The sequence below is a fragment of the Scyliorhinus torazame genome, chromosome 1, assembly GCF_047496885.1.
Source record: "Scyliorhinus torazame isolate Kashiwa2021f chromosome 1, sScyTor2.1, whole genome shotgun sequence".
NCBI lineage: Eukaryota > Metazoa > Chordata > Chondrichthyes > Carcharhiniformes > Scyliorhinidae > Scyliorhinus > Scyliorhinus torazame.
In genome coordinates this window covers 297325823-297341048 of record NC_092707.1, presented here as the reverse complement: position 1 = coordinate 297341048, position 15226 = coordinate 297325823, and the positions used below count along the sequence as shown (strand labels likewise).

General features: G+C 45.9%; 1 protein-coding gene across 4 annotated transcripts in view; it reads left to right on the top strand.

The window, feature by feature from the left end:
- LOC140422747 (rho guanine nucleotide exchange factor TIAM2-like) overlaps positions 1-15226 on the top strand; it is a 586909-nt gene that overhangs the window by 287611 nt on the left and 284072 nt on the right. For all 4 annotated transcript variants that reach the window (XM_072507702.1, XM_072507695.1, XM_072507699.1 and 1 more), the window contains 2 exons: positions 9515-9700; positions 14121-14267. In XM_072507702.1, coding sequence (XP_072363803.1) covers positions 9515-9700; positions 14121-14267 — 333 coding nt within the window. The remainder of the gene's footprint in view (positions 1-9514; positions 9701-14120; positions 14268-15226) is intronic.

Sequence of the window (15226 nt, the reverse complement as noted above, 5' to 3'; positions counted from 1 at the left end):
CCGCTCCATCTCTCCTTCCTCATCCCTCACTCCCCCTATTTCCCTCGCTGCTCCCCTTTTCCTCAATTGGTGTGCCAGCAACCTGCTCGCCTTCTCCCCATATTTGTACTGTACACCCTGTGCCTTCCTCCATTGTGCCTCTGCAGTGCCCGTAGTCAGCAAGTCAAATTCTACATGTAGCCTTTGCCTTTCCCTGTACAGTCCCTCCTCCGGTGCTTCCGCATATTGTCTGTCCACCCTCAAACGTTCTTGCAGCAACCGCTCCCGTTCCTTACTCTCCTGCTTCCCTTTATGTGCCCTTATTGATATCAGCTCCCCTCTAACCACCGCCTTCAACGCCTCCCAGACCACTCCCACCTGGACCTCCCCATTATCATTGAGTTCCAAGTACTTTTCAATGCACCCCCTCACCCTTAGACACACCCCCTCATCTGCCATTAGTCCCATGTCCATTCTCCAGGGTGGGCGCCCTCCTGTTTCCTCCCCTATCTCCAAGTCCACCCAGTGTGGAGCGTGATCCGAAATGGCTATAGCCGTATACTCCGTTCCCCTCACCTTCGGGATCAATGCCCTACCCAGCACAAAAAAGTCTATTCGCGAGTAGACTTTATGGACATAGGAGAAAAACGAGAACTCCTTACTCCTAGGTCTGCTAAATCTCCACGGGTCTACACCTCCCATCTGCTCCATAAAATCTTTAAGTACCTTGGCTGCTGCCGGCCTCCTTCCAGTCCTGGACTTCGACCTATCCAGCCCTGGTTCCAACACCATATTAAAATCTCCCCCCATTATCAGCTTTCCCATCTCTAGGTCCGGAATGCGTCCTAGCATCCGCCTCCTAAAATTGGCATCATCCCAGTTCGGGGCATATACGTTTACCAAAACCACCGTCTCCCCCTGTAGTTTGCCACTCACCATCACGTATCTGCCCCCGTTATCCGCCACTATAGTCTTTGCCTCGAACATTACCCGCTTCCCCACTAATATAGCCACCCCCCTGTTTTTCGCATCTAGCCCCGAATGGAACACCTGCCCCACCCATCCTTTGCGTAGCCTAACCTGGTCTATCAGTTTCAGGTGCGTTTCCTGTAACATAACCACATCTGCCTTAAGTTTCTTAAGGTGTGCGAGTACCCGTGCCCTCTTTATCGGCCCGTTCAGCCCTCTCACGTTCCACGTGATCAGCCGAGTTGGGGGGCTTCCTACCCCCCCCCTCCCCCCCCCCCCCCCCCACCTCCCCCCCCCCCCCCCCCCCCCCCCCCCCCCCTTGTCGATTAGCCATCACCTTTTTCCAGCTCCTCACCCGGTTCCCACGCAGCTGTATCTCCCCCAGGCGGTGCCCCCCCCGCCCATCCTCTCCCATACCAGCTCCCCCCTCTCCCCAGCAGCAGCAACCCAGTAATTCCCCCCCCCCCCGCTAGATCCCCCGCTAGCGTAATTACTCCCCCCATGTTGCTCCCAGAAGTCAGCAAACTCTGGCCGACCTCGGCTTTCCCCCTCCGTGACCTCGGCTCGCACCGTGCGACGCCCCCTCCTTCCTGCTTCTCTATTCCCGCCATGATTATCATAGCAGCGGGAACCAAGCCTCGCGCTTCTCCCTTAGCCCCGCCCCAATGGCCAACGCCCCATCTCCTCCACCTCCCCTCCTCCCCCCATCAACACCTGTGGGAGAGAGAAAAGTTACCACATCGCAGGATTAGTACATAAAACTCCTCTTTCCCCCTTTTTAACCCCCCTCTTTGCCCCCACATTCGCCCCACCACTTTGTTCAAACGTTCTTTTTAATCACCCGCTCATTCCAGTTTTTCTTCCACAATAAAAGTCCACGCTTCATCCGCCGTCTCAAAGTAGTGGTGCCTCCCTCGATATGTGACCCACAGTCTTGCCCGTTGCAGCATTCCAAATTTTATCTTCTTTTATGAAGCACCGCCTTGGCCCGATTAAAGCTCGCCCTCCTTCTCCCCACCTCCGCACTCCAGTCTTGATAAACGCGGATCACCGCGTTCTCCCATTTACTGCTCCGAGTTTTCTTCGCCCATCTAAGGACCATTTCTCTATCCTTAAAACGGAGGAATCTCACCACGATGGCTCTGGGAATTTCTCCTGCTCTCGGTCCTCGCGCCATCACTCGGTATGCTCCCTCCACCTCCAACGGACCCGCCGGGGCCTCCGCTCCCATTAACGAGTGCAGCATCGTGCTCACATATGCCCCGGACGTCCGTTCCCTCCACACCTTCAGGAAGAACCAAGAAATCCTCAGGTTGTTCCTCCTCTTGCGTTGTTTTCCAGTGCCTCCAACCTTTCCACACATCGTTTCTGATGTGCCTCCTGCGTCTCCGTCTTCACCACCAGGCCCTGTATGTCGTCCTCATTCTCGGCTGCCTTTGCCTTCACGACCCGAAGCTCCCGCTCCTGGGTCTTTTGTTCCTCCTTTAGCCCTTCGATCGCCTGTAGTAGCGGGGCCAACAGCTCTTTCTTCATTTCCTTTTTTATCTCTTCCACACAGCATTTCAAGAACTCTTGTTGTTCAGGGCCCCATGTTAAACTGCCACCTTCCGACGCCATCTTGGTTTTTGCTTGCCTTCCTTGCCGCTGTTCTAAAGGATCCACTGCAATCCGGCCACTTTCTCCTCCTTTTTCCATCCGTATCCAGGGGGGATTCCCTTCTGGTTTACCGCACAGTGTTTTTAGCCGTCAAAATTGCCGTTGGGGCTCCTATCAAGAGCCCAAAAGTCCGTTTCACCGGGAGCTGCCGAAACGTGCGACTCAGCTGGTCATCGCCGCACCCGGAAGTCTATAAAAGTATTTTTATTCGACAATTTTTCATCATTTTCACCATACAAAAAAAAAACAGTCCCAGCAATACAAAATCGCACCTAAACCCAGAAGACCCCCCCACCCCCCGCCCCTCAGCAATCAATGGTAACCAGCTCCCGAAAGTACACAATGAACAAAACTCGACAATTGTAGAATCCCTCGAACTTCATTTCCTCCAGGGTCAAAAACCCCGCCCTCACACCACAGTCCTTCTTCCAGTGCCCCCCCAGCTCCTCCTCCCACTTCGCCTTAATCCCCTCCATGGGCACCCTGTGCTCCTCCAGGATTCCCTGTAAATCGCCAAAACATGCCCCCTCTCCAACTCCACCCACTGACAGCACCACCTCCAGCAACGGGGAGGCCAGCGCTATCGGGAAGGTCGGGGGAACCTTTCTTGCAAAGTCCAGAACCTGTAGGAACCTAAACCCTCCTCCCTGCGCCAAACGATACTTCTCTCCCAACTCCTCGGCTGGTGAGTCATCCCCCCCTCCCCCCAGGAACAAATCCTTCATTTCCTTAATTCCCCTCTCATCCCGTTCCCGAAACCTCTCCTCCATCTTCCCCGGCTCAAACTCATGACTCCCCCTGATCGGCATTCCCCCCTGACCTGGCCCCCAGCTTAAAGTGCTGCCCTACACACACACACACACTCAATGAACCAGAGATCAGGTTGCCCACCCCCTGAAGGAGGACTTGGGTAAATAGACCGGCAGACATTGAAATAAAAACAAAAACCGTGGCAAAATATTCATTTTAATGCACTCGGCCCGCCAGAGGGAGATTGTCCCACCTTAACAAATCGGCCTTCACACCCCCACCAAGCTAGGGAATTAAATTTCCAGAGCTCTCCCCAGTCTCAGGCCACCCGCATCCTAAATACCTAAAGTTGATTGCCTCCAAGCGGAACGGCAACCCCCAACCCCCGCTCCTACTCCTGGCGGGGAGACCATAAAATACTCGCTCTTTCCTAAATTCAATTTTGACCCAGAGAACATCCCAAATCTCTGAAGCAGCTCCATTATACTCCCTACCAATCAGTTCCGAAACATACAGCAGCAGATCATTGGCATATCGGGACACTGTGTTCCAACCCCCATCCCCTTCCACAGCCTTAGCTCCTTAGCGCAATGGCCAGGGGCTCTCTCGCCAATGCAAACAACAGGGGGGACATAAGGCATTCCTGTCTTGTACCCCGGTGTAGTGCAAAATACCTCGAGTTTAATAATAATAATCTTTATTGCCACAAGTAGACATACATTAACACTGCAATGATGTTACGGTGAAAAGCCCTCAGTTGCCACATTCTGGCGCCTGTTCGGGTACACTGAGGGAGAATTCAGAATGTCCAAATTACCGAACAGCATGTCTTTCAGGACTTGTGGGAGGAAAGCGGAGCACCCGGAGGAAACCCACGCAGACATGGGGAGAACATGCAGACTCCGCACAGACAGTGACCCAAACCGGGAATCGAACCTGGGGCCCTGGCACTGTGAAGCAACAGGGCTAACCACTGTGCTGCAGTGCCACCCACAGAGTTCATGCTGTTGGTGCAACAGCCGCACCCCTGCCACAAACCTCAGTCCAATTCCAATAACACCATCAAGTAACCCCACTCTACCCGATCAAACGCCTTCTCTGCATCCAGTTCCACTACCATCTCCGTCTCCTTTCCCTCCACCGGAGACAGGACCATATTCAACAACCTCCTCACGTTCGAGAACATCTGCCTTCCCTTCAACAACGCTGTCTGATTTGCCCCAATCACCTTTGGGAGACATCTTTCCAACCTTGACGGCAACACTGATGCAAAATCTTGGCATCTACATTCACACAGATATGGGCCTATACGATCCACACTCCACCGATCCTTATCCTTCTTTAGCAACAACAAAATAGAAATCTGCCCCATCGTTTGCAGCAGGACACCCCTACCTATTGCATCCTCAAACATTCCCACATCAACGGTACCAGCTTGTCCTTAAATTTCTTATAAAATTCAACTGGGAACCTATCAGGCCCCATTGCCTGCATCCTCCCAATCGCCTCCTTCACCTTCTGCTCCCCCACAGGCCCTTCCCATCCTGGTCTATCCTCCTCGTATACTCCAACCCGTCCAGGAACTCCCTCATTTCCCGCTCCTCCTCCGGTGGCTCCAACCTATATAGATCCTTCTAGAACTCCTCAGATATTTTATTAAGTTACTCTGGGTCCACCACCAGCTTCCCCATCCTATCCCGTACCCGAACTATTTCCGCCGTCGCCGCCTCCCTCGGAGCTGGCCAGACAGCGTACACCCTGCCTTCTTCCCATATTCATAGACAGCCCCCCTCACCCTTCTCAAGTGATGGACCGCTTTCCCTGTGGACAATTGGTCGAACCTCACATGCAACTCCTTCCTCTTGTCCAGGAGACCCGTACAGGCGATACACGGGCAGGTTTCCACATTGCTGGGTAAATGCTTATGTTGCATCTGTAGTCGAACAGCTTGGCTAGGAGTGTAACAAGTCCTGGAGCAAATATCTTCAGTACTATTGCCAGCATATTGTCAGAGTCCATAGTCTTTACAGTATCAAGCACTTTCATCCATTTCTTGATATTATGTGGAGTGAGCGAATTGGCTGAAGACTGCCGTCTGTGATGTTGGGGACCCCCGGAGGAGGCTGAGATGGATCATCCACTCAGCACTTGTGAGTGCCAGTGAGCATCAAAGTAGAGAATGGTTATCATCACTGTCATAAGTTGGGAAATTGATGCTGTTTTCAAAACAAAAATCATTACGACATTAGGAGGCTAGTTGATATGTCAACGGTAACCAAACATCGTAAAGCTCCTTGAAAGGTAACATTGTCCCCAGGAATTGGAAATTCAAATCAGTCTTAACTGTAGTTCAGTTTTTTTTGCAGGAATTTACATAGAAAATACAGCAAGGAAGGAAGTCATTCATTGGTTCTGTACTTTATCTAGCTCTTTACCCAGATCTACCTATTCTATGCATTTCCTTTATCTCATGGAATTTTCATATGATTCCTGTCTCAGTCATTATTTTATCGCAAGATAGTCAAATATTCCAATAAACCGTGTAAAAGCCGCTTTTCAAATGTTTTTCCAATTTTGTTGTTCTTGTGTTAATTTTGAGTTTAGGCCAGCTCAGTTTTGTCAGTGCACCAGCCAATTGTGCTTGATTTAAAAGAACATTAAAACAAAACAGTTGCAAAAAATAATCCAAACAGATTGGTTCCACGAAGATTGATATTGGCTCCAGAGCTGCTGCTAGTTTCAATTGACTTTTTGCCAGATGTGCGGAGAACTCCATAAGATAGTTTGTATGTATTTCAAGAAAATGTCATTCTGGCCTGTATTTTCATGGAGTTTCAGTGGACCTTCCAGAATAGCGGGCCAGAGACAGATCCGGAAGTCTCTCCCCCATTTCTGATTGATTTAATTGTCGGCAATAGTGAGTCACAGATGAGCCAAACCCAAACTCAGTTGGGCTATTTAAACACTGCTCGACAGGACCCACTTTAGCTGTAGCATGGACTTTAATCCGCAGTATGGAAGTTGAGAATTTTAGATTAAAAGCAAATGCTCTGGAAGGGTGGATAAGGACTACAAGCTGTTAATTTATTTAAATCTCCAGCCCTTCAAAAATAAAAATAACCTGTTGTAGTGAGAGTTTAAAAAAAAAAAAAAATCTGTTTGCCTCCACCTCGAGTGTGAGGCTGGGGCTGATACAGCTGAAGATGGTGTACAGAGCACACCTTACAAGGGCGAGGATGAGCCGGCTCTTTGAGGGGGTAGAAGATGTGTGTGAACGTTGCGGGGAAGGCCCCGCAACCACGTTCATATGTTTTAGTCCTGTCCAAAGCTGGAGGATTATTGGAAGGAGGTGTTTCGGGTAATCTCTAAAGTGTTGCACATGAAATTGGACCCGGGCCCTCAGGAGGCCATATTCGGGGTGTCGGACCAGCCAGGGTTGGAAACGGGGGCGGAGGCAGATGTTATAGCCTTCGCCTCGTTGATTGCCCGAAGGCGGATCCTGTTAGGGTGGCGATCAACCTTTCCACCCTGTGCCCTGGAGTGGCGGGGGACCTGCTGGAATTCTTCACGCTTGAAAAGATCAAATTTGAACTGAGGGGAAGGATGGAGGGTTTCTCCAATTCATGGGCATTATTCATTATGCACTTTCGAGAATTGAATCACATCAAACATTAGGGGGGTTGGGGGTTGGGGAGGAGGGGGGACTGTATGTGTTAATGGTGACTATGGGTGATTCCTGATTCCCTTTGTCATTTGTTTATATTAACATGCGGGCTAATGTCTGGGATTTGGTGGGAGGGTGGGATCGTTGTTATTGATATGGGGATTGACATTATATTTGTTACTGATTATTGTCTATTGTTGGGTGTAAATTTGGGAGAAAATGTGAAAAAGGAGAATTAAAAAATATTTTTTAAGAATCAATCTGTTCCTGTAGTTACAATAGCTGTTTGTTAACATTACCTCAAGAACTACTATGATGTAATTTTTAATTTTTGACTGCTTTCTACAACCTGTCATTATCTCAGTAGGAGTTTCTTGAATTCATAGTTTAATTGACAGCTCAAAGAGTTTATTCAAGGGTACACTGCATTTGTGGGATTTTGAATACAGTAATAATCTTTATTAGTGTCACAATTAGGTTTACATTACACTGCAATGAAGTTACTATGAAAATCGCCACACTACACCGCCTGTTCAGGTCACTGAGGCAGAATTTAGAAAATCCAATTCACCGAACAAGCACGTCTTTTGAGGCTTGTAGGAGGAATCTGGAGCAAGGCCACGCAGACACGGGGAGAACGTACAGACTCTGGACAGTGTCCCAAGCCAGGAATCGAACCTGGGTTCCTGATGTTGTGAAGCAACAGTGCTGCCTACTATGCTATCGTGCTGCCCACACATACTTAAACGATTAAGTATTTGTGGAGAATTAAATATTTTGGATGGACTTTTATGAATGGGATTTTTGATCTAGTAAAGACTTAATTGATATTTAGAACTTTATTTCTTCTCAGCATGGCTCTGAGGTTTGTCATGGTGGATACTGGGTCAGTAAGTATGGAAGTTATACGGGCAACATGTTGGTGGGTAGGCATGAGTTGGCATTAAGTTAGCACGGGGCCTAAAAGGGGCCAAGGAGATGTGTGGAGGCATGGGTTGACATGGTGTCCATTAACAGCTATAGGGGGTGGTGGGGATATGCTTTGGCATGAAGTGTATGAGTGGGTATTGGAGGTGGGGGAGTATTAACATGTATTAACATGGAGTTTCTGAGGAGCCTTTGGGAACGGGTAAATGCATGAGATGAATTCAGTTGACATGGATGGGCCTAGAAAGTGGGTCGGGGGGGGGCGGGGTGAGTGAGATCTAGAAAGCCTAATATTTGATAAGAGCAACTGGGATAAAGTCTCAGAGAACCAAAGCAACCCTTGTGGCCAACTCCAATCTGTGACTGGAGGCGGTGGACCTGATTGTATCTCACCCATGCCCTGCCCCTTGGAGTGAGGATCCCACCATTCAGGTCAGTTTCTCCCAAGGCGGCCACAGTGAGCTGAGAGACTTCCTGACTCCAAACCAAAATCACAAGTGAAAATCCTGGCCTCTATATAAGAGTTTGCCAGAGGGTCTGGGAGAGCATTGAATATTAATTGCATTCGTACATACTTCAATGTTTCACTTCTGCATAGTATTTTTCCCATACTAGCCAATCTGGTAATGCAGAACCTCTGAGATAGACACTTGTGGGTTCAAGCCCTCGTATGGATTCAGGGACATAATCTAGACACATGCAGTGCTATACTGAGGTGCATTGTAATATTGGAAGTGCCATCTTATAAATGGAACGCTAATCCGAAGGACCCATTCAGCATCTTAGGCAGACCTAAAATCTTTCCCGAAACGGTTCAAAGAGATGACATGGCACTGTTTGTCCAAGAGCAGGAAGTTCTCCCAATATCCTGGTTAACATTTTCTCTCGATAACCATCATGAAAAAAATTATATCCAGTCATTTTATTCAATTGCAGTGTGAGGGGCCCTATTTTGTTCAATTCGCCAACATAACAATGGGGACTACAGTTCAGAAGTAATCTGTCGAGTGCAAAACATTTTGCGATTTCCCACGGAAGTGATGAGGAGATACTTTTGGTGTACCTGCACCAGATGATCTAAAGCAGATCAAAAAGGTGGCAATTAGGGATAGGTAATAAATACATGTCCCGTGCCAGTGGCACCCACATCCTGTGCAAGAGCTAACAATGTACACTAGTCCAATTTTATTTCTGCAAATCATCCATTGTAAATGAACATCAGTAACTTAACCTACATAGTGCTGATATGTTCCGTATTTTTGATTGATAGGAGGTATAGATATGTGAATTACAATAAGTAACTTATGAGTTACTTTTTAGATCTAAACAATGCCAAATGACCATTGAAATTTTGTGACCAGTTTTGATAACGGAGCCTGTTTCCGACCATTTGTGCAAAGAAATGGTGCGGGGGAACACCGAGACTATAATGAACTTGGCATAAAATACGATGTAAAACGTATATTTTTCATAAAGAAGTTACTTTGAATAGGAACTGCAAATAATCCATAAGGCTGTATGAATTGAAAACTGTGGTAAATAATTCTCTGTTAATGCCTTCATTACCAGATCCAGCAGTGGGAGCATAACCTGGAAAAGTTTAATGTGGACCTGTTTCGAATGCGCTGTTACCTGGCTAGTCTTCAGGGAGGTGAGCTACCCAACCCCAAGAGTCTCCTTGCAGCTGCCAGTCGACCTTCCAAATTGGCACTTAGCAGGCTGGGCATCTTCTCTGCCTCTTCATTTCATGCTCTGGTAAGGATAGACAGGGAAATTGTGATGGGAATATTGACTTATTCTGTTCTTCTCCTCTCCCACAGGTATCCCTCTTCACATTCAGCACAAAACTTTAGGTCGACACCTAATTAAGTGATCATAGAGAACAATTCTAGATATTAAAAATATAGAAAAATGAATGGTGCCATAGGACAGCTCATGTGATCCCTATACAGGTATTTAAAAAAGGGAGGAATAAAATCCAGGAAACTATAGACCTTAACTATAGCATAACACAGTTGTTAGAAAAGATAAAGGAATCCTTGTTGAAAGACGTAATAGAAACTGAACATGAGAGCTGTCAGTATGGATTTCAAAAGAGAAGATTTCATCAAGCTAATTAAATTCTTTGCCAAATTAGCAGAGTAGGTAAGAGTAATCTTTCGCCCATGTGTTCCGGCAGAAATTAATATTGCCACAGGACTTGAGTATTGATTTTCAATTCGCAATTACCTAAAACTCAAAATAAAGTAAGAAGTCTTCCAACACCAGGTTAAAGTCCAGCAGGTTTGTTTCAAATCACTAGCTTTCGGAGCACTGCTCCTTCCTCAGGTGAATGAAGAGGTAGGTTCCAGAAACATATATATAGACAAAGTCAAAGATGCAAGACGATACTTTGAATGCGAGCATTTGCAGGTAATTAAGTCTTTACAGATCCAGAGAGCGGGGTAATCCCAGGTTAAAGAGGTGTGAATTGTCTCAAACCAGGACAGTTGGTAGGAATTTGCAAGCCCGGGCCAGATGGGCCGGGGGGGGGGGGGGGGGGGGGGGGAGTGGTGAATGTAGCCCAGAATGAATGAAGGCCATCACAGAAGTTATCTGTGGCAGTCAGAATGTTTTCATTGTTCCCTAAATTTTAACTTTCAGCTCATTCAAGTAGCTGAATATATTTGAAAGATACGCAAGCATAGCATATGAAGAATTGTCACAAGTAAATCTTTGTGTGGCAGTTTATGCAAAGCCAAAAACGCTTTCAGCATGTTACGGAGCTCATAAACAAGCAAGAGGACCTTTCCCCAAGACAGTACCTTGGGTTGCATGAGTACAAATTGGTATTTGGCTGCCATCTCTTCACACAAATTAGTAAACATGTGAAATTTCAAAGATGTGACTTCACATAATTCATGATTTTCACTATTTAGCCGAATAATGCAATTATCTCAGATGGCATTGTTTTAGCATCGTGCAGGATACAGTGTCTGGCCTGGATGTCAAGATTCTATTCTTTCACCTTCCTCATGAATCCTTTGACCTTCCCCATCATGTAAGCTGCTCCATCAGTGCAGATGCTATGACACTTGGTTCAGTTAAGATTGTTTCCCTCCAGATAAGCAGTTGTGACACAAAATATTTCGTCTCCGGTCGCATGACCAGGCAATTCTTTGCAAAAGAAGAAATTCTCTTGATAGGATAGAATCCCCATCAACATAACTGACATTGGCTAAGAGCTGGCGGTGTCCACTAATATCTGTTGCATTATCAATCTGCAGGTCAAATTTTCCACTCATTTCTAATTTTTGTTGAAGCACCTATTCAATATCAACTGACATTTTGTTAATACACTGTTAGATTGTATTATCAGATTGTATTATCACAAAAAGGAACTTTGTTGATTTTTTTGGCAGCATCATCTCCTTACATTACTCTCTCAATACTTTTGCACGCCAGCAGAATTAGGGTTTCAGCTTCTTTGATTTCACTTTGAGCTTAGCCACCAGTTAACTCGCCTCCTGCTCATCATCAGAAACCCGCACACACTCCATCATACGTTGATTTTGCTTTACGTTTTCTTCTTTCAGGTGCTTGAAGTATTGTGTATATCTTTGCTGGAGACTGAATGATGTTTTGTATTGAAATGATGCTTCAACTTACTTGATATCAATGTAGCTCTTGAGGGATTCTCCCTGTAGATTAGACATTCTGGGACAGAGCAAGAGGCATCACCAATCCTCTAAAATCCAAAGACCAAGTAGCTGTTGTTATCCTATCTGTGTACAAGCCTGGCTTTTATCTCCCCAGGGTTTTCGGAAATTTTGCTATTTGTGCTGACACACGGACTGGGCCTTCATCATGTGCTCTGTGGCAACGTCAAGTCCTGCCGAACCTGGGTCTCCCGCACGTGCACCGTAAGCGCCTCCCAGGCACAGTTCAGATTATTTACATTGGTCATGCGCATGGGTCTGACCAAATGTAAAAACTCCGAACCACGCAGGAGCGGCCCTTTCACATCGGTCATGTGTGGAAGATCCAAGGTTTGTCGGGACTTGGCGATGTCGACCATGGAACTCAAAACAAAGGCTTGATTTCGTTTTTCAAGGTTGACCCCAAGTGCCATTGCAGCCAGAACCCATCAAAACTGGGTAAACCCTTTTCTCTTCAAATGAATGGCGAAACCGTGTTGAATTTCAGCAAATTCTTAAAGCTGAACCTAACATTTTTAAGTATGGATCAAAAATCCCACTCACCAGATCAGATTGGACTCCTCAAAGGGCCAAACCTAGTAGAAAATTTGGTGTCCAGCAGAAGAGAAATTTTAAACTACTGGCATACATCCGGTCTAAGTAGAAAGCCAGAAAACTGGTTTGGTGAACTTGACGACTAAGTCATCCTAATGCAGTGCGTTGAGTCCTCAACCAGTTTCGATAGGATACTAAATGTCAAGTTGAGGAGCACACCGAGCACAGAAAACCAACTGCGAAAGGTTGACGGCAGTACTTGAGTAAACCACACGAGGATGCCAGAGAGGCAGGGAATCTTCTGAAGTCGCAAAAATGTATCTTTTTGGATATCCCAACATATTACCTGAACTGCAGCAGCAGGTGATTGTGTGGAGCAAGACGCTGGCTGTGAATGAAAGAAAGCTTTCTGATGTTACCCAAAATAAGCTAATCTGCAAAACTGAACAGAAAGAAAAGATTCAAAAGCTTGAAAAAGAATGGGAAAAGAATAAAGTAATTCTAAAACTGAAACAAGTGGGAAGGAAGTTCCATTGTTGAAATTGAACTTCCACGTGTGTCACAGTGAGCCATATGAGGAAAGAAGAGGGGAACATACTGTGGGACAAGTACAGCATTCGTCCACAATTACCTATCACCACAACTGATGAATTGACAAGGAGTGGTTCAATAACAAGAAATGGAAAAAGTGGATGAAAAGGTACCCAGATGCAAAAGCAACCTTCAAAGTTAACAAGGATTACCTGCAACGACCAAGCCGTCTACTCCTCTGACAGTCATGCAAATGAGACATGGAAGGGTTATAAGGCCTCCAGACCTCATGAACCTTTGAACTCATAGAGACTTGTGGGGGATGGGTAGTAATAATGAGGGGTAAACAGGAATAACTTGAAATACATTGGATAAAGACTTGGGGAGGAGTTGTAGCATATGGGTCTTCTACATATCGTGTTAACGTGAGACTGAGTGCAGTACTGTCCAGATAGTGATGTGAAGGAACACATGACACAATTATGGGGTGGCACAATGTTTAGCACTGCTGCCTCATAGCAGCAGGGACCCGAGTTCAATTCTGGCTTGGGTAACTGTGTGGAGTTTTCAGATTCTCCCCGTGTGTGTGTGGGTTTCCTCCGGGTGCTCCAGTTCCGTCCCACAGTCCAAAGATGTGCAGGTTAGGTGGATTGGCCATGATAAATTGCCCTTAGGGCCCAGGGATGTGCATGCAAGTGCCAAATGGTCTCTTCCTGCACTGTAGGGATTTTATGGTTCTAGGCACAGGCTGTAGTATCCGGTAGGTGTAACCTCAGAATGGTGCAGGGGTGGGGCAGATCAGAGGAAAATCAGAAGGGTTGGGGTCAGGCCAATCGTGAAGGTACGCTAGATCTAGCAGATAAGTGGAACAAGAATTGCTTCCTGGATCCGGCAGTCCTCGGGTCCCAGTTGCTGTCAGATTTCCAGAAAATATGGGAAAATTAGTTGTCCAAGATTAAATTGAAATATGCATAAGTATGAGGCACGCAAGCTCTTAATATTTCAATTGGCAACCCACGCCCTGGGAGCAGATTAGTTGTCTGTCTTTGTCCAGCCGCTATTAAATCCATTGAGGTGGGTGGACAAGGAGCGGAGTTGGGATTTAGAATTTTTACATTTTAGACTTGCACCTGTCCAAGCATCATTGTTTTTGGGGGTTAAATTACCCCCCCCCCCCGCCCCCACAATAGCAATTAGTGACTATTTATTTTGATATAATAATTCCAGTTCTATTTAAGCAATTATTTTTTCTATAGTTGTACTTTTGAAAAATGCCTTAATTCAAGCTTGACTAAATGACTTTTTTGCATTCTCAGAGTTCATCAGATTTTAAAGAAGCAAATTGGTATCAGCAATGGAAATCTGAAGTAAAACTTATAAACATTACATGATTTTATGTTTTCTTTTTAAAGAATTGTTCCAGAGATGAAGCAACACTCAGGAAAAGAACGTTGTCCCTGTCTCAGCGAATAAGAAGTAAAAAGGGTTTGTTCTCTTCACTGAAGGGGTTAGACGATCTTGGAAGGAAAGGGAAAGAAAAGAGACCCCCGATTATGCAGGCATGTCGCATTCAAATTTTTCAATATATAAAGCAACATTCAGTTGTGCTTGTTTTCTTAATCAAACTGCCTCCAAGTGCTTTGCATTATGTCTTTTTTTTCTTTATCACAAGTACTATGTGCTGTGTGGAAAAAGGTTCTTTGCAACTCCAAGGAAGTTAATATTATGAATTGTTTAATACAAGTGAGGTAAAATATCTATTTAAATAGACCAAGCACAGTTGAATTTCAATAACGCAGCTCGGTGTTTGGTATTAACTTCCCTAGGACAAGGATTGAGCGTGCTGTTGATTTGGCTCTTTGTGATTTAGGATGGAACATTCTAACTAATCTTGTGAAGAGCTGCTGGAGATTTGTCAGTATTTTGTAACCTACAGAAATGGCAATCGACAGTTATAGACTTGTACTCTTCGTACTAAATAAATATTGATATTGTTGATGTAAGATGAAGTGTATTGAATTTCACCAAATCATATGAAGCAGTTGTTGGCAAAACTATTGATGTTTGAAGTTCGTATTAGAATTTTAGAAATTCATCATGATTGAAATTGATCTTGCAGAAGCTAGCAGGTAGCTGGTACACATGAGCGATTCCCTGACAATTGTTGCCTATATTTGCTGCAACCTATTTTGTTTGGCTGCATATATATCGAGCTTCATGTTACTCACAACATTATGATAATGAGGGCGGCACGGTAGCACAGTGGTTAGCACAGTTGCTTCACAGCTCCAGGATCCCAGGTTCAATTCCCGGCTTGGGTCACTGTCTGTTCAGAGTCTGTACGTTCTCCCCGTTTCTGCGTGGGTCTCCTCCGGGTGCTCCGGTTTCCTCCCACAGTCCAAAGATGTGCAGGTTAGGTGGCTTGGCCATGATAAATTGCCCTTAGATTAGGTAGAGATACTTGGTTATAGGGATAGGGTAGAGTTGTGGGCTTAAGTGGGGTGCTCTTTCCAGGAAC